The sequence below is a fragment of the Rattus rattus genome, chromosome 17, assembly GCF_011064425.1.
Source record: "Rattus rattus isolate New Zealand chromosome 17, Rrattus_CSIRO_v1, whole genome shotgun sequence".
NCBI lineage: Eukaryota > Metazoa > Chordata > Mammalia > Rodentia > Muridae > Rattus > Rattus rattus.
Genome location: NC_046170.1, coordinates 16,253,165 through 16,271,265, shown reverse-complemented (window position 1 = coordinate 16,271,265; position 18,101 = coordinate 16,253,165). Strand labels below are relative to the sequence as shown.

Here is an 18,101-nt window from a genome sequence, read left to right as displayed (position 1 = left end):
CAAAAACTAAAGTGGAAGCTGGGCAGTGGTGGCACACGTCTTTAATCTCAGCACTTGGGAGGCAGGAGCAGGTGGATCTCTGAGTTCGAGGCTAGCCTGGTCTACAGAGTGAATTGGAGAAACCCCATCTTTTTTTTCTTTTTCTTTTTTTTTGTTCTTTTTTTTCTTTTTTTTCTTTTTATCAGATAGTCTTTTATTTAAATATTTTCTTGTTGCTTCTTAACTAGCTGGGCACTCCACCGCACCACTGTTGATGTCATGAGGGTGGCGGCCGTCCACGTTGCAGCCCACAGACTGTGCAGTACCCAGGATCTCCTTGATAGTTCCAGAAAGTTCTCTGGCCAAAGACCGGTGTCTCATCTGCCGGGCAATGTTGACAATCTCATCAAACACAGTTTCCACTGTGTTTAACTGCAGAGAGAAAACCCAAGAGCTTTTTAAAGCTTCGGCCCTATCTTCTGAGCAATGATCATGGTCCCATCTTTTTTTTTTTTTTTTTTAAAGATTTATTTATTTTATTTATATGTGAGTACACTGTAGTTGGTCTTCATACACTTCAGAAGAGAGCATCCCATTACAGGTGGTTGTGAGCCACCATGTGGTTGCTGGGAATTGAACTCAGGACCTCTGGAAGAGCAGTCAGTGCTCTTAACCTCTGAGCCACCTCTCCAGCCCCTCATGGTCCCATCTTATTTCTAGGCTGTCCCCACACTTTCGGCACAGAGTCATCCACATGTAGGACAACCCTGTTTCCTAAAAGCTGGGGCTTACTGTCAGCTCACCACTGGATTGCACCAGCCAATAATACTGGTCAGGTGCAGTGGCGGGTGGTTAGAGAAACCCCATCTTTAAAAACCAAAAACCAAACAAACAAAAATCCTGAGGTGGAGAGTGATAAAGGAAGACTCTTGACATTGACCTTTGTCTTTAGCATGTCGGGGACACACACGCACACACATGCACTCACACACACATATACTCACACACACACACACTCATACACATAGATACACACATACACATATGCACACATATGCTCACACACACATTCATACACATAGATACACACATACACATATGCACACATATGCTCACACACACATTCATACACATAAATACACACATACACATATGTACACATATGCTCACACACACATTCATACACATAAATGCACACATATGCTCACACACACATTCATACACATAAACACACACATTCACATATGCACACATATGCTCACACACACATGCACTCATACACACACATATACTCACACATACACTCATACACATAGATACACACATACACATATGCACACATATGCTCACACACACATGCACTCACACACACACATATACTCACACACACACACTCATACACATAGATACTCACATACACATATGCACACATATGCGCGCACACATACACACGCACACACATGCACTCATACACACACATATACTCACACACACAATACACACACACACGCACGCACTCATACACATAGATACACACATACACATATGCGCACACACACACACACATCACTCGGACACTCAAGGGACTAGGGACATGACTCAGTAGAGTGCTTGTCTAGCATGCAGAAAGCCTTGGGGTCCATCCCAGCTGCTCCGATGGTGCTGCCTGCAATCCCAACTCTTGGGAAAGACAGCACAGGCAGGAGCATCAGAAGCTCATCTTTGACTGCACAGTAAGTTTGAGACCAGCCTGGGAAGCTATTTTAACAAATTCTTTGTGTCGGGCTGTGAGGCAGGCATGTTGTGCTTCATCACTTTCCCTCGTGGATGTGGTCTCTCTATTCAGCCCCATGATGCCCAAGCAAATGAGCCTTCCTCATCCGCCCCCATGATGCTCCCCCCGCCATACCCAGTCACCACCTCCTTCCCTGCTCTTTTCCACCTGGCTTCACCTGACTGGGATACCATTCCCTTCTCACATTCTGGTTCCATCCACTGATGGCTTCTATGAGGCCATCAGGTGGAAGAGAAGGCAAGCAGGGTATTTCTCCTGAAATTCTCCCTCAAACTCACTGGCTACCCCAACTACACACCACACTGTCTCTAGGATGGGACAGCAACTGCATGCTCCTAAACTAGGACACTACATTATACAAAGGGTGGGAGTGTGTAAACCGTATCTTCATTTAGCTTCGTGGTTACTCTTTCTTTTCTTTAAATTTAGTTTTGGAGATTTTTATGAATATGTGTGTGTACATGGATTTATTTGAATGAATTCTGAAGACTTTGGGTCTTCTGAAACCCAAATTACAGTCATGAGCCACCTCGCACGGGTACTGGCACCAAACCATCATCTTCTTAAGAGCAGTTTCTTTTTTAAAATGTGTTTAATTTTTATTTATGGGTTTTGCACTTCTATGTAGGTGCTGTGGAGGCCAGAAGAGGGCGATAGATTCCCTGGAGCTAGAGTTACAGGTGGTTGTATGTTGCCTGACATGGGTGCAGAGAATCAAATGCTGGTTCTTTGCAAAAGCAGTGAGCACTTTTTTTTTTTTTAACGATTTATTCATTTATTTCATGCATGAGTACACTGTAACTGTCTTCAGACACACCAGAAGAGGGCATCAGATCCCTCTACAGATGGTTGTGAGCCACCATGTGGTTGCTGGGCATGGAACTCAGCACCTCTGGAAGAGGAGCCAGTGCTCTTAACCACTGAGCCATCTCTCCAGTTCAGCAGTGAGCACTCTTAACCACTAAGCCCTCTCACCACATGTTTTTGTTGTTGTCGTTGTTGTTGTTTTTACATAGGGCCTCACTGTGTAGCCCTTGTTGGCCTGGTGCTCAACATGTATATCAGGCTGACCTTGAACTCACGGAGATCAGCAGAAGCCTTCAGAGTGCTGGGATTAAAGGTCTATGCTATCATATGAGGCTGTAGTTTGGTTTTGTGGTATGACACTATTCCTGAGGAGATCTGAACAAACACTTACTCACCCTAGATATGAAACTGATGACAGGCCAAAGTAAGGAGACCATTAAAGTCCAAATTGGTGTAACCAATATGTTTTATTGGGGTTACTTACAGGAATATAGGTGAGGAATTAGTTACAAGAACAGAAATGACTCAAAGACAGTTACATTACTAAAAAGCCTAACACAGCAATGGTGACAGATCACCAAAACTGGGAACCTGGAGTGTATGATTCAGCCTGCAGATTCAGCCAGACAACTCCTGAGTGTCTCACGGCAGTCCTGATTGCTGATATATTCTTGGGGAGGGAGGGGCCAAGTACATGTGTTCAATTTCAGGAAGTTCCTGAAACCTTTAAGTTGTTTACTTCTTGAGCTTCCTTGCAGAATGGAGTGTTTCATCCCCCAGGTGACCATCCCTAATCTTAATTAGTTATACAATGTTTAAAAACCTAAAAACTCAGTTGCCTTTAATCCCAGCACTTGGGAGGCAGAGGTAGAGGGATTCGTGAATTTGAGGCCAGCCTGCTCTACATAGTGAATTCCAGGACAGCTAGAGCTACATAATGAGACTGTATCTCAAAACAAACAAACAAACAACAAACAAAAATCAAAATCTAAGCAGGATGTGGTGGTCAATGCCTCTAATTCCAGCACATAGAGGCAGGCAGATCTATGTAAGTTTGAGGCCAGCCTGAAATACATAGTGAGTTTCAGGAGATCCTCAAAAATCCAAACAAAATGGCATCCCAGTACTTGGGAGGCCAAGGCAGGCGAATCTCTGAGTTTGAGGCCAGCCTGGTCTACAGAGTGAGTTCCAGTACAGTCAGGGCTACACAGAGAAACTCTGTCTTAGAAACACCAAACCTAATCAAACTAAACCATGACCAAACCAACCAATCAACCAAACCCAAACAAAAACAAAAAAACAAAACCCCAAACGCACTGAGAGCAATGTTGGAGAGGTACCTGAGTAGGTAAAGCATTTCTCTTATAAGCAGGATGACCTGAGTTCAAATCCCCAAAACTCTCTTAATTACTTTTCCACTACTGAGGCAGGGCACCATGACTAAAGCAACTTATAAAAGAAAATTCATGTGGGGCTTGCAGTTCCCGAGGGTTAGTGTCCATGATGGCGGGGAAACCATAGTGGCGAGCAGCCGGGCACAACACTAGGGAATAAACCGAGCTCACATCTTTTTTTTTTTTTTTTTTTTTTTTTTTCGAGCTGGGGACTGAACCCAGGGCCTTGCGCTTTGCTAGGCAAGCGCTCTACCACTGAGCTAAATCCCCAACCCCCGAGCTCACATCTTGAAACACAACCAGATGCCCCCATGGTGGGGGTGGGGGGCTAATTGGGGATAGTATGATCATTAGAAACCTCACAGCCAGAGCACCAGAAGGAGAGACTAACAAGAAGTCACTTTCCCTAAGTCAAGAGGTCACCATCATGATGCCCCCTCAAGTCCTCATTTCAGGTCTCCTACTCCTTCTCCCAGTTTGGACCATCACTGTGACATCATCACACCAGCTTTGGAATAATCACACTGAAGTGGACCCAACACAATCCCCCCTGAAGATCTCCACTAAGGACCTCTATATTGGAACCTCTGTGTCTGCTGGACTCCTGATCCTCCTTACAGGTGTCCTGGCTCTCCTAAAGTACAGACACAGAAGAAAGAAGATCCAGGAGAGTGCCATTATCTTCCATGGATTTCAGAATGGAGTTTTTCAAAGCACAGAGCAATCCCAAGCTGTAGACGTCTACGTCATCGAAGACAGTAAAATTCCAGTTGCCCATTGAGGGGCCATCATCCCAAGACTGCAGAAGAAAGAATGGGATATGAACATGCTGTTACATATTTTCTGTCAGTTCATGTGGTTCCCACTTGCCAGGAGTCATGGAGAGAGTGGCCCTCTCACTGTCCACAGGCCTAGTCATTGTTTGTATAGCACTCATTCTTACCACACTCTGGGGAGCATTCTCTCAAACAGGAACGGTTTAGAATTACCTGTGTTCTTTAGGTGTCCCAAGTTGTGTCTGTGAGAGAAAAATCATTGGTAATGAAGAAAAGGGACTTCTATTTTAGTTACTGAAACCATCAAGAAGAGATGAATAAGATTTTAAAATAAAAAAAATATGTAAATAAATAAATAATGCAAGTGGAGAGGGAAAGAAAAAAAAAAAAGAAAGAAAGAAATCTCACAGCCCAGCCACAGTGACACACCTCCCTCCAACAAGGGCACGCCTCCTAATCCTTCCCAAACAGTTCCACCAACTGGGGACCAAATATTCAAATATATAAGCCTATGGGGCCATTCTCACCCAAACCATCACCCTTAACTGTTACTAAAATTACTTACCTTGGGGGAGATATAAACATCATCTACCCCTTCCTTTTTTGTTCCAAGACAAGCCAAAGTGTGATTCTACCAAAATTCACGCTGGAGAGCCAATGAGTTCATACGACTTACTTACAGAGCAGTGAGCGAGGAGTTAGGCCTGCATTCAGCACGGATGCAGGCTTCCCAGTGGCCGAGTAGATGGGGCCCTCTCCCTCATCCTTCCCCAGCTATGCCCTCCAGCCCCTCCCAGAGACCAAGAGGACACATGCAATCTGAGCAGAATCCACAGCCATCGAGCCTATCTGCTCCAGGTGGACACTTGAAGGTGTTGAAGTTTGCCCAAGAGGACAGTCCTGTATAACACCCACGTAGCGGCTGGACATGGTAATACACACTCATAATATCAGCATTGCTATGTGAGGGGGAGGCGTTGGAGGCCAGCCTGTCTGGGGCATGCAGCAGCAGATACAACGTGATCCTGTCGCAAAAGGAGAACAGTCAAAGATCCACACAGGAGATCGTTCTTGTACCCCCACAGGCACACCATGGCACTCAGACACATGAATGTGTGCACTCGCACGCACGCACACATGTACTCACACGCGCACACACACACATACACACACACGCACCCACACTCGGATTCTTAAAGATTTATTTATTTACTACATATAAGTACACTGTAGCTGTCTTCAGAAACCAGAAGAGGGCATCAGATCCCATTACAGATGGCTATGAGCCACCATGTGGTTGCTGGGATTTGAACTCAGGACCTCTGGAAGAGCAGTCAGTGCTCTTAACCTCTGAACCATCTCTCCAGCCCCCACACTCGGATTCTTACAAAGCAACTTAAGAGTCAAGGCAGGTGTACCCTCATGCATCTGTCACTTCAGCTTAGGAAACTGAGGCAGGAGAACTGAGAGTTCAAGGTCAACCTGTGCTACTCTGTCTAAAATCAAACCACAGCCCCAGGAATTGCTGTCCTTCCTCAGCCTCCTTCTGGACCATCTTTGAAGCCCGCTGGTTCTGCCTTGTAGTATATCCTCATTGTATATGCTTCTCTCCACGTTTGTCCCACCCAACACCCTGTCACCCTAAGGTGTCCATCAAGCTTGAAATAAAAATCCAAATTCCCGCCCCTGGGACACACGGCCCTGCACGCTTCTCAGGTGTCACGTTTTGACCTCAGTCCATCCCAGCTTCCTGCTTCTCCTAAAATCTATCACCACCAGATGCCACGATGCTTCTGCGTGGCTTCTCTCTGCTTCAAACAACTCCTCCTGTGGCTGCTTCCTGCTGCTCAGGTCTCAGGGGAAATGCCATTTTTTTTTTTTTAGAGAACTGCTTGCCAATCCCTTACCATGCCATAGAAGTTCGTCTACAGAGGTATCCTTGTCCTAATCCTGACCCAATCTCCGGGCTTTGGGATCATGGCCCCATAGTAAAGTTCCTGCCTAGACTCCCCTGGTGATGTGCTGTGGTAAAGTACTTATCGAAAAGCTCTGAGTTCTTTCCCCAGCATCCCAAGAACAAGCTGGCTGTGGTGCAGTTACCCCAGGCCCCCTCGCTGTTATTGTCTCTCTCCCCCTGCCACAAACAAGGTTCGTGGTTCCGGTCTCTCCATCTCTACGTACACCCCCCACCCCACCTAGATTAACTCCTGGCAAAATTATTTCTGTGTATACTGTGTATATCTTTAGTCCTATCTCTCAGGACATAGAGTTTGGTGGGTCTCTGTGAGTTCGAGGCCAGCCTCATCTACATACGCGGAGTTCCATCCAGGTCAGCCGATGTACAGTGGAAGACCCTACTCAAAATGAAGTAATTAAAAAAGTAAATAAGAGGGGTTGGGTATTTAGCTCAGTGGTAGAGCGCTTGCCTGGCGAGTGCAAGGCCCTGGGTTCGGTCCCCAGCCCCGGAAAAAAAAAAAAAAAAAGTAAATAAGAAAAAAAGTAGACCAACCCACACAGTGAAATATTATTTACCCACAAAGAGAAACAAAAGTGCTGATTGTTGCCATAATGTGGCCAAGTTGGGGACAGGATTACAGTCACCTACGGGGCAGTCTTACAAGGCCAGTGCTCAGGAGACAGAGGCAGGAGGTCAGACCTTCAAAGTCCTCCTCCACTGCATAGTGACTTTGAGACCATTATGGGACACATGAGACCTTGCTCCCCCCAAGTCAATAAATAAATAAATGAATAAACAAACAAACAAACAAACAAATAAATAAATAAATGGAAAAGTAAAACATGATACTGAGTGAGAGAGGTCTAATGCAAATGGCTACATTGTATCAATCCCCCCCTCCCGGAGTGTGTGTGTGTGTGTGTGTGTGTGAGTGTGTGTAACTGCACAGGGATAACAGCCCTGGAACCCAGGCTTCCTTTGGAGTGTTGGAGATGTTCTTGATCTCCTTAGGAGCCTGGGCTGCCTCTCGCTATGCATGTGCTAACTGCCACAAAAGGAAAATGCTGTTAAAAATTATCCAAAACCCCTAGAAAGATACCTCAGTCCAAAGTTCCTGCCGTCCGAGCATGAGGACCTGGGTTCAGATCCCCAGCACCAACGTAAAAACGCCTGTAGGAGCTCATGTTTCTCCTGAAGACTGAGACAGCTGTGTTCCCAAGCCTTATTGGCCGGTTAGCTAGCCAACTGGGTGACCCTCTGGTTCAGTGAGAGACCCTGTCTCAGCAAATACAGAGGTGACTGACACTAACAATTGCCTCCGTGTACATCTGACTAGGACATGTGGGTATACACATTAAACAAGGGCTGGGCTGTAGCTCAGTGGCTGAGGACCTACCTACCAGGTTCCACCCTGGCGCACATACATATGTGTATTCATACATGCAAACATATATGTCCTCTCTTCTGCTCAAAGAAATCCGTTTTCAGAATAATCTAGAAACTTGAATTCGACTTCTTTTTCCTGTTCTGGGGATTGAATCTAGGGTCTTATGTATGCCAAGCAAGCCTTCTACCACTAAACCACATGTTGAATGCCCCACCCTACCCCCTTATTTTTAAACAATTTCTTTTTTTTTTTAAGATTTATTTATTTTATGTACATGAGTACACTGTACTCTTCAGACACCGGGAGAGGGCATCAGATCTCATTACAGATGGCTGTGAGCCACCATGTGGTTGCTGGGATTTGAACTCAGGACCTCTGGAGGAGCAGTCAGTGCTCTTAACCACTGAGCCATCTCTCCAGCCCCAAACAATTTCTTACTTGGTGTCCCAGGCTGTTTTTTTAAAAACTCATTCTGCAACCCAAGAAAGCTTAAGCTTGCCATTCTCCTACCTCAGCCTCCCTGGGGTGGGATTCCAAGTCAGGCCACTTGACTCGGGCTCAACCAAACCTTTAGATTCTTAAGAGTCTACTGGACGGTGGAGCATAGGCCATTCCAGCCCTTGATGACAGGACGGCCCCAATCCAGTATGGTGGAGTTTGTGCTTGCAGGAGAGACACTCAACTTTACAAGTCAAAAGTGGCCCATGGAGCCCTGAAGAAATCAGGAGAGGAGAGGCCTGGGTATGTTTACCATTCGGTCTGGTGGGAAAGGTTCTTGCTCAGAAGTCCTCTGAAACACCTAGCTGAGACAGACAAGGACCGATCTCTCTCAAGACGAAGATCAAACCTGTTCTGGTTGTGTAGGTCAGTAATGACAGCTCAAACACAAGTGTTTAAAGGAAAGGCATCGACAGTAGTGAATTGGAGGTCATCTCCTTGTCGTTTCTCATTTCTACCCCATCCCTAAACATTAAATAACACAAAGGGGTCTTCTGACCTGCAGGCCAGTTGAAATTATTCTCCCATTTCACAGCATGGCAAACTGAAGCCTTGAAACCTGAGGCAAATTGTCCACAGTGACCCACATCCCGGGCTTCTCGGTTGCCTGCCGTGGTCTCCAGAAGCTGAGTCAGAGAGCTCTCCCTCCCTCGTGCTCCAAGGTCCTAGAAGGGAGAGCCAACGACTCTGGGCTTTTACTAAAACTTTTCTGTATAATGCCTAACACAGACGCGAGTCCCCCAGAGGCGGCCGGTCAGTGCTTGGCTGCTCTCCCCCACCTGCTGGAGCATCGGCGTGGCTGAGCTGCGTGCGTGAGAACTGGGAGGCAGCCGAGTGCAGCGTGGAGGCCGGAGGCTGGTAAATAATTCATCCTGAGAAGTTGATAGCGCTCCCCAGCACTGCCCCAGCCCCAACTGGGCCGCGCCTCCCGCCCAAACCAGCCGGACCTGCTCTCCCGCTCCGCCCCGCAGCCCCCTCCCATCCACCAGGGCCCAGTCTGGGGCCTTTGGCTCATACCTCTACTGGGCAGTGATGGCTCTGCAGACCCCGGTGTTGTCCCCGGCCACACCCACGTAAGTGTCTGGGGTCCCGGCAGGAGGGCGAAGTGGAAAGGCTGGGGTGGGGGGCTCTGGCCTGGCCTAGGAGCCCCAGCTGGTCTCTCAAAAGGAGCCTAGGGGAGTGTAAGGGGAGGTGGTGGCCAAACTTGGGGCTCCCTGAGCAAAATCCCCAGAGAGCTAGGCCTACTGCAGAGTTAGGGGACAAAGAATGTCAGGATCCAAGAATGTGCATCTAAGTTTAGTCCTTGTCACCAATCCCCTCAAGAATGCAGCGAGAAAATGCTAGAGACTCCAGGAAGAAAGGCGCTCCCCAACTTCCAAAGACTGGCAAAGACATGGGAGGCAATGGCCACCCCTCTGCTCCTTGTCAGTAGCAACCAAGTTATGGCTGAGGCGCGACCTTGGAGTTGGCGAAGTGGATGCAGGCGTGGGGAGCTCGCCTTAGCTGAGGCTTTTTCAAAGTGAGAGAGGATTGGCTCAGTTGCCAGCTCTTGCCTAGTATAGGGCTAGTTTCATCCTTAGTAGGGAGTGGGATGGTTAGAGGGGCGCCAAGGGATTATAGAAACTTCTAGAAAGAGGGCTTCCCTCCAGTAGGGACCCCAATTCTGTCCTTTACTCTTCTGTGCCCTCCACTGCATTATTCACCAAGTACAAACCTGGTTGCTTAGCAACAGGAACCCGATCCACCCCCCCACACAAGGAAGAGTTAGGGAGATAGCATCTTAGGAGTGGGACAGCTGAGGGGGACTTCAGCCCTCCCCCAGAGACAGAGTGATGAACAAGAATCTAGACTTCCCTAGGGACATCTGTCAGGCGACCTTCAGCCCTTGCCCTAATTGAAATCTAGGAGGGTCCTGTGGGTGTCCAAATGAAGGTCCTTAGAGCCCCTGAACCCTGCACTGTGTGTTGCCAGCACTGAGGGAGAAGTTCTTCATGTCCTCATTCACCCTCCCGACTTCAGACAATCTCATGCTGTGTGTGTGTGTGTGTGTGTGTGTGTGTGTGTGTGTGTGTGTGTGTGTGTGTGTGTAATGTGGTAGTGAATGCATGTGTGGTAGAGTGGTAACTGTGAGTATAAATGTGTATGGGTGTCTGTGTGTGTGTTCTGCAGATGTGTATGTGTAAATGTGTATATGAGAGTGTGTGGGTGCATGTGTGTGTGTGTCCTCTGTGAGGGTGTGGGTGCATGTTTGTGTCTTCTGTGAGTGTGTGTGTATATGAGAGTATGTGGGTGCATGTGTGTGTGTCCTCTGTGAGTGTATGTGTGTGTGCATATGAAAGTGTTTGCAAAGATAGGAGGGTGAAATTGTGTGCCTCTAGGTATGTTTCTGCGTGCAGATGTGTGAGTGTGAAGAATGTGTGTGCATGTTAGAGTGTGTGCAAGGGTGTGAGAGTTCGAGTGTGTGCTCATGTTAGTGTGACAAAGGACAACCTGGTGTGGTTTTCCACTCTCACCTTGTTTGAGACAGACTCTTGTTTACCGCTGCACACCTGGGCTACCCCTGCTGCACACCTGGGCTACCCCTGCTGCTCCAGGGCTGGGAAAAGAGAAGCAGCCGTCAGCTCGTTCTAGGCATCTGCTCCAGTCCTTTGGACTAGACTTTTTGCCTCTCCTCAGAACCTCAGTTTCCCTTTTGGTAAACAGGAACATTAGCACTGTTTGCCTTCTAGGATCACGAGGAAGATAAAATGTTTCTACAGATAGGGCCTGTCAAAGCCTGACTGGCACGTGGCTGGCGGCTACTTTGGCCAGGTCTGTTCTTAGCTGGAATGTCAGATGCTAGAGTGGACCTCAGCCAGTAAACGGTGAGGGGTGGGGCCTGAGCAGAAGTGGCTTGTGGCCCAGCGGAAGCCTTGCAGGGCACTTAAAGCACTATAAATAGCACTGTTATGCCTTCAGGGTGCGTCGTGAGGATCTGAGAGGAGACAGCTGGAACTTGCACAGTGTTACTGGGATTCTCTCCCCATGTAAGGATTTAAATTAATAAACACTTAAAGATCTCTGTGCCCACCATGGCTGGCGTGGAGGATGACAGGCAGGTAGATATCCCTTTATGACCACTGACAGATGTGGGGTTAGCACAGCCCACAACTGTTGCTTAGTGGTCAATGATCATGTTATTTTAATAGTCCCTGCCCCTAACTGAAGATTCAGAGTCCCCCTCCCCCACCCCACCCCCACTCCCGGAAGCTGGGAAGCAGGGATGCTGACACAATTGGTTAGGACAATGGTGGGGAAATATCAGGTTAAACCTTAAACCTCAAGTCACCCTCCTTGAAGCTCAAAGTCCACAACTAGGCAGGATGGCCCACTGACCTTTGTCCCCAGCAGGAAGGGGGTAGGCAAGTAAAAGAGAGACAGCCCTGGAGTTACCATGGTAATCGTTTAATGGTCACTACTCTCCCCCACATTCCCTCATACTCCACACCCTAGGGCTAAGGGCTACAGAGTAAGATAAGGTTCAGAGAGAGTATGGACTAGCATACCCCTTGTTTGCAGCCTGGCAGGATTTGGGAATGTTGGTGGGAGTCTGTAGAAATAGTTATTGTAATTAAGTATAAATTGTATTAAGTGCGGAAATTACTCAAATTGTTCTCTTGACCCACAATTCGGGTCAAGCTATCCCTGCCCATTTCACAGATGAGACCAAGGCTAAGGAAGATGTTGTAAGACGGAACTTTAGCATCATGGACTCTTCCAGACTCTAGCCTCTTCCCTGGGGGAAACGGGGAAAGTACTGGGTTCTCTCTTGGCAGCCCAGTATTCTGAGACATTTAGGAACCTGCCTGCTGAGGAACAGGGTCCCTAGGAAACTCCATCTCACCTCATGTGTTCTCCCAACAGGGTCATGGCGGAGAGCGCCCTCTATCGGCAGCGGCTGGAGGTCATCGCTGTAAGTGTCACACTCCCAGAGCCCTGAGAATCCCAGATGTTCTTCTGGTTTCTTTGTGGCCTGTTCCATCTGGGTAGGGAAGGTTTACCCCACAGGGAGCGAGTCTGGGTCTGTGAAGAACTGAGCTGCATCTTCAGTTCCGTCTTGTCCGGGGCACCCCTCAGGCAGCTTCTGAGTCGGGTCTCTGTCACTGCCTGAACAGAAGGTGTCATTTGGCACATCCAGAAACACCTCCTCCAGGGCCACTCACGCTCCCTACCTCTTAGATCTCTCTGTCTTTTGTACCCCTCCCTTGGAGTCTTCCCTTAGGGAACCCCTGTGACTCTGTCCCTCTGGTCCCCTCTCACCTCCATTACTCTTGTCTACCTGTGTGCCTCTACTCCCGTTTCTCTGACAGCTCTCTCTGCACCCCATTCCTTACCAACCTATTTCTGCACCTCAGCTCTCGGCACCTTCATCTTCGCACTCTATATTTCTGACTACCACTGGGCACCTCTATTCTCCAAGCCTGTTTTACAGCCCATATTCTACACCCCACACTTCAGAACCCTTTCTAGAACCCATTGCTATACCTCCCCGGCCCTGAACCCTGACTCCACCATTCTGCTCTTGCTTCTCATATCCCCGCCTTTGTGCTCCATTTCCCTGACTCCCACCCTCTGCACTCCTCTTTCAGCAGCACTCCATATCAGACGTCACCTCTTAGTACCCCAACTTCCTGTAGCCCGCTTCTGTACCTCAACTCTTGATCCTGTTCCCTAAGTCTCGGATCACCTGTTGTACGCCTCCTTTTTCTAACCCTCCTTTTTGTAACCCGCCTTTCTAACTTCTCCACCTCCCCCATTCCCGTTTTTCTGGACCCTTCTCCTCAGGACCTCAGCTTCAGGCCGTTCTCTTGAGTACCTTGTACTATCACCTCGGGAGGTCATGTCTTTCAACACAACCTTTGCACCCTGATTTACTGCATATCTTTGTATCCTATCTCTGCTCTATCTCTATATAGGCCTGAATCTCTCTGGATGTCTACCTCTGCACCCCATTTTGGACTCCATCTCCCTAGCACCTTCTCTTTATCTAGACCCACACATCTCTGAACCCTTCCCACCACCCTTTTTTAAAGATATTTTCCCCCCACAGGGTTTCTGTAGGCCAAAGTAGCCTCTAATTTACTGTTTGTAAATCCTTTGTAGTCCAAGCAGGCCTGGAACTACCAAGCGTGCGCACCTCACCTGGCTATTCTCCTTCCCATCTTAGAAGTGCAAAAAACCCTAGTCCCCATCTCTAGGCCCCGCCCCCACGCCCCCATCTGCGGACCACCATTGGGCGTGGGCCCGGCTTCCGCAGCATCAGGGCGCGGCCGCCTGGTCCTGCCCCGCCCCGCCCCTTTCGCTGCTGAGTCAGCGCTCTGCGGCCCCCGCCCGCGGGAGGACGCCCCGGGAGTCCCGGGAGCCCCGAGGAGGCGGGCGGAGGGCGGCACTGGGCCCGCCCGCAGCTCTGGGTCCTGTGTGCGCAGGAGAAGCGGCGGCTGCAGGAGGAGATCGGCGCCGCGCGTCGCGAGCTGGAGGAGGAGAAATTCCGCGTGGAGCGGCTCAAGGTTGGGGGCTACCGTCTAGCCCGGGCAGCGAAGTGGGGGTGTCTGTGTGAGAGACAATAGGAACCGCTGCCCAATTTGGGAAAGGGGAGATGGAGAGGCGGCGAGTGAAAGGTAGCCATGGAGACAACTGTCCCACTCTGGAGTATGGGGGGTGGGGGTGGAGAGCTTCATCCCAGTTTGGCGGTGATGAGAGGGACCTTAGGCCAATGTTGGGGTGGAGAGGGGCACATTGAGAGGTCTTTCCGGGCCTGGCAGAGCCAGTCGACTGGGCAAGCTGGAAGGATGATGGCTGTATGCCTCTACTTCGGAAGACTATATGCTAGCATGGTGTTGGAGGACGAGATATGGACATGTCTCCCATCCTGATGAATGAGCCTTCTGGGTTGTTGCAAGCAATGGGTGGGGAGGCTTCCTGTGGCCAGTCCCGGACTTTATTCCCATATCCAGAGGAAATCTCTCCGAGAACGTTGGCTCATGGATGGGGCAGCTGAAGGGCCAGAGCGGCAGGAGGACCCCGCCTCCAAGGACCCACAGTCACCCGAAGGACAGGCCCAGGCTCGAATTCGCAACCTGGAAGACAGCTTGTTTTCGTGAGTCTAGAATCCCTGCTTTTGAGCCATGCCCCAACCTTTGGCAGCCCTAAGAAATGGAGCAGGTTTGGTCCAGACCGGCTTCCAGCAGCCTCCTCTCTCCCTCAGACTCCAGTCACAGCTACAGCTGTTGCAAAGTGCGTCCACAGGTGCCCAACACAGACCTGCTGGCAGGCCCGCCTGGCGCAGAGAGGTGAGCAGGGGCTGACAGAGGTGAAGAGGAGGGGCCTGTGGTCAGCAGGGTTAGAACAGGACCCAGCAGAAATGTGCTCTCTCAAAACGCAGCCTCTGCCTTGGTGTGTAGGCAATCCCACTCACTGTTACTTCGCTCTGTGTAAAATACGAATACCAATTCAGAAGTACTTTTGGGAGAGCCAGTGAGGTTATAATTGAAAACTACTAGCTCAGTCTCGAAAGCCCACGACCTTGAACTCGTGATCTTCCTGCTCCAGCTTTCCCCATGGTAGGATCACAGGTTTCCGCCCCCAAGTCTTGATCACAAAGGGAGTTTGTGTGCATGCAGGCGTCTGCAGCTGTCCCATCGTCTTTCTCCACGTCTTTCCTTCACTCCGCGCTGGTCACGTTGTCTCTTTTCTATCATTCCCTTTAAGCATCCCGCTCACCAGGGCAGCATCCTTAGCCCGGGACAGTAGTCTCCAACTCAGCACTCTGGACAGGGCACACCCACTCTGCTCGCCTCCAGAAGCCACGCCCAGCCCAGTCTCTGGGGGAAACCTGGTCACCCCAGACCTCTCGAGGCTTCTTGCTTTTCACTGCTTCGTTCTCTCCCTTTCCTATTTGCAAATGCTGTGTACTTATTACCTCTTCCCATTGGAACTTAAAGTCTGAGTGCATCAGGTCTTTTCAGGTTGAGGATGTGGCTCAGCAGTAATACTGTGCTGGCCTAGTGTGGCCCAGGCCTTGGGTTCCATTCCAGGACTTCCATAGTTCTCCCAACTCCTTTATTTATAGTCACCTCAGAAACTGGCCACACAAGCATTAACATGGTATAGTGTTGAGCAGGCGGAGGTAAAGACTGGGACCAATTTGACCTTGTCTCTATTCCCCTTGCAGGGTCCCCGTCCTCTCTCTCAGCCTGCCATGGACACAGGTCCTACAGGTAAGCATTGGAGTCCCTGAGGCCTGGGGTACAGTCACCAACATATCATGTGACTCAAAAGAATCTGGGTAAGGGTCCTGTTATTCCCCTGTCATTCTGACCTCCCTGTCCTGTCCTCCCTTGATTCCCCCAGGCCCTACAGATGTGGACAAGAGAACTTCCTTGCCAGATGCTCCAGTGGGCATGTCCTCCGAGTCTCCTTCTGATCCCAGGGAGGAGTCCACTGGGGTTCTACCAGCATCCCCTGAGGCTATAGGGACGTCTTCAGAAGCCAATGGCCCCTGCCCTGGGCACAGCCCCCTCCCAGAGCAGCTGAGCCTAGGGGTGTCAAGTGTCACTAAGGCCAAAGGAGATGGTGTGGTGGAGGTGGTTTGGGCTGGGCTTAGAGCCACCGAGAACAGTGCCACAGGCCCCACAGGTGTGGAGCTAGAGGCTAAGGTGGAAGAAGTGGTTCTGGAGGCCATTGGGGCCAGGCAGGGCACCAGCAGCCCTGATCTCCCCACTTGGGTGAAGGAGGGCAGGGGTGTGGTGGAGGTCGTCTGGGAGGGGTTGGGAGGCAGGGATCTTGATGTCACAGAGGAGTCAGGCAGTGGTGCAGAGGCCACGCACACCGGTACCCCGAGACTCCAGGAGCAATTTGAGACTGAAACTTGCAGAAAAGAGGAAGGTGCTTCTAGAGATAGTCTTGAGGGTGTTGGGCAGGGAGGTCCTGGAGCAGAGGAGGGATCCTTCATTTGGGTGGAGAAAGTGGCCCTCAGCGAAGACTGGGAGGAGATCTTGATGGAGGGTTTGGAAGCACCCCCAGAGGCAGGGTTTGCAAGAGGACCTGAGGCTTTAATCGGGGCACAGCCCAGAGGAGGTGAATCGTCCTGGGAGGTGGAGAAGAGAGAAGTGGAGAAAATGGAGGGCATAGAAGAGAAGGGAAGGGCGGAAAAGCTTGGGGCAGAGCTGGAGGATGGGGCAGCTGTGCTGCCAGATGCGACTCAGGGAGGGGAGGAAAGAGAGGCAGAGAAGATAGAGAGAAAAGACGGTGAGGGCCCCTTTCCTGAAGAGATAGCAACAGATGAGGAAAAGTGGGAGGTGAAAGAAAAGAAAGATGAAGAGCCATTGGAAGTAGAAAAGGGAGGTGAGGAGGAGCCTGCCACCATTGAGAAGCCATTGGTGGCAGAAAAAGAGGCAGAGGGCTCACCGGAGACAGAGAAAAAAGGAAATGAGACGCCATTGGGCCAGGAGAAAGATGGCGAGGGCTCATTAGACAGAGAATCAAAAACTGAGATATTATTGGACGGAGAGACAGGAGGTGAGAGCTCATTGGATGAAACTAAAGGAAGCAAGAAACTATTGGATGAGGAGACAGGAGGTGAGGGTTCATTGGATGAAGCAACTAAAGGAAGTAAGAAACTGTTGGACGGGGAGGCAGGTGGCAGTGAGCTATTCTCAGAGGTGGAGAAGACTTCAGGCGCCAAGGATGATGTGAGCCCAGAGGAGCAAGGCAAATCCAATGAAGGAGCAGATTTTCAGGCGGAGGAAGCCAGCCAGCCAGGAGCTACTCTCTGTGTCCAAGAGGAGCCCAGATCAGAGGAGCAAGGACTGCAAGACCCGGAGAAGCAAGAAAGCCCGGTAGAAGAGGCAGCCAGGAAGCCTCAGCCCTGTACTGAGAGTGAGGGTGCCCCAGAGGATGCCACCCCGCTCCTAGCTGAGACCCCAGCCCCAGAGCAGCCTGTGGAAAGCCAGCCACTGCTCCGTCAGGAAGTGTCCAGCACCAACCCTGGTGACCACCCTGCACCTACGTATGCACCTGCCCCCCAGCTTGAGCTGGCTGAGGTCAAAGAAGCTAGTGGCCCCAAGCAAAAGACGTGCCAGTGTTGTGTGGTCATGTGAGCCTACGCCTGCCGCCCAGCACCCTCTTCCTCCTCTCACAGCTACCTCGCTGCCTGGCATCCAGCAGAAGGTCCCAGGCATAAACAGGGTACCATAGGACTCGTGGTAGCACCCAGGAGCCAGTAGGCCCCTGTGCTTACTTATACCTGGGCTTTTAGATTCCCTGCCCACTGCCTGTGGCCCTGACTTCCTTCTGCAATGAAGCCTTTATACTTGAAAATTAAATGTTAAGGCACTCTGGCTTTAAGAAAAAAAAAGTTTATTTATTTTATTATTTATCTTTTATTTATTTTTATTTTATGCATGTGAGTGTTTTGTCTGCGCGTAAGTAACCGTGTGCGTTCAGGGCTCACAGAAGCCAGAAGAGGGCA

At 49.8% G+C, this 18,101-nt stretch overlaps 2 protein-coding genes and 1 non-coding gene across 3 annotated transcripts; 2 read left to right on the top strand and 1 right to left on the bottom strand.

The window, feature by feature from the left end:
- Positions 1-698: 698 nt before the first annotated feature.
- LOC116886720 lies at positions 699-828 on the bottom strand. The gene has a single exon (XR_004386132.1). It is a non-coding gene; the product is annotated as a small nucleolar RNA SNORA65 (small nucleolar RNA).
- Positions 829-4,402: 3,574 nt separating this feature from the next.
- LOC116886130 (hepatitis A virus cellular receptor 1 homolog) lies at positions 4,403-4,756 on the top strand. The gene has a single exon (XM_032887471.1). The coding sequence runs from the start codon at positions 4,403-4,405 to the stop codon at positions 4,754-4,756; it is 354 nt and encodes a 117-aa protein (XP_032743362.1).
- A 9,219-nt stretch (positions 4,757-13,975) lies between these two features.
- Positions 13,976-17,976, top strand: Palm3 (paralemmin 3). Its single transcript, XM_032888019.1, has 5 exons — positions 13,976-14,139; positions 14,587-14,729; positions 14,838-14,922; positions 15,804-15,849; positions 15,983-17,976. Exons 2-5 carry the CDS (start codon positions 14,614-14,616, stop codon positions 17,728-17,730), a joined length of 1,995 nt encoding a protein of 664 aa, XP_032743910.1. The 5' UTR covers positions 13,976-14,139; positions 14,587-14,613; the 3' UTR covers positions 17,731-17,976.
- Positions 17,977-18,101: the final 125 nt, after the last annotated feature.

Bases quoted from the DNA above. Each gene is read 5' to 3' on its own strand.
- LOC116886130 (XM_032887471.1), top strand. From the start codon at position 4,403: ATGATGCCCCCTCAAGTCCTCATTTCAGGTCTCCTACTCCTTCTCCCA.
- Palm3 (XM_032888019.1), top strand. From the start codon at position 14,614: ATGGATGGGGCAGCTGAAGGGCCAGAGCGGCAGGAGGACCCCGCCTCC. The intron at 14,923-15,803 runs GTGAGCAGGGGC...TTCCCCTTGCAG, and splicing joins GGCCCGCCTGGCGCAGAGAG to GGTCCCCGTCCTCTCTCTCA. The intron at 15,850-15,982 runs GTAAGCATTGGA...TGATTCCCCCAG, and splicing joins CATGGACACAGGTCCTACAG to GCCCTACAGATGTGGACAAG.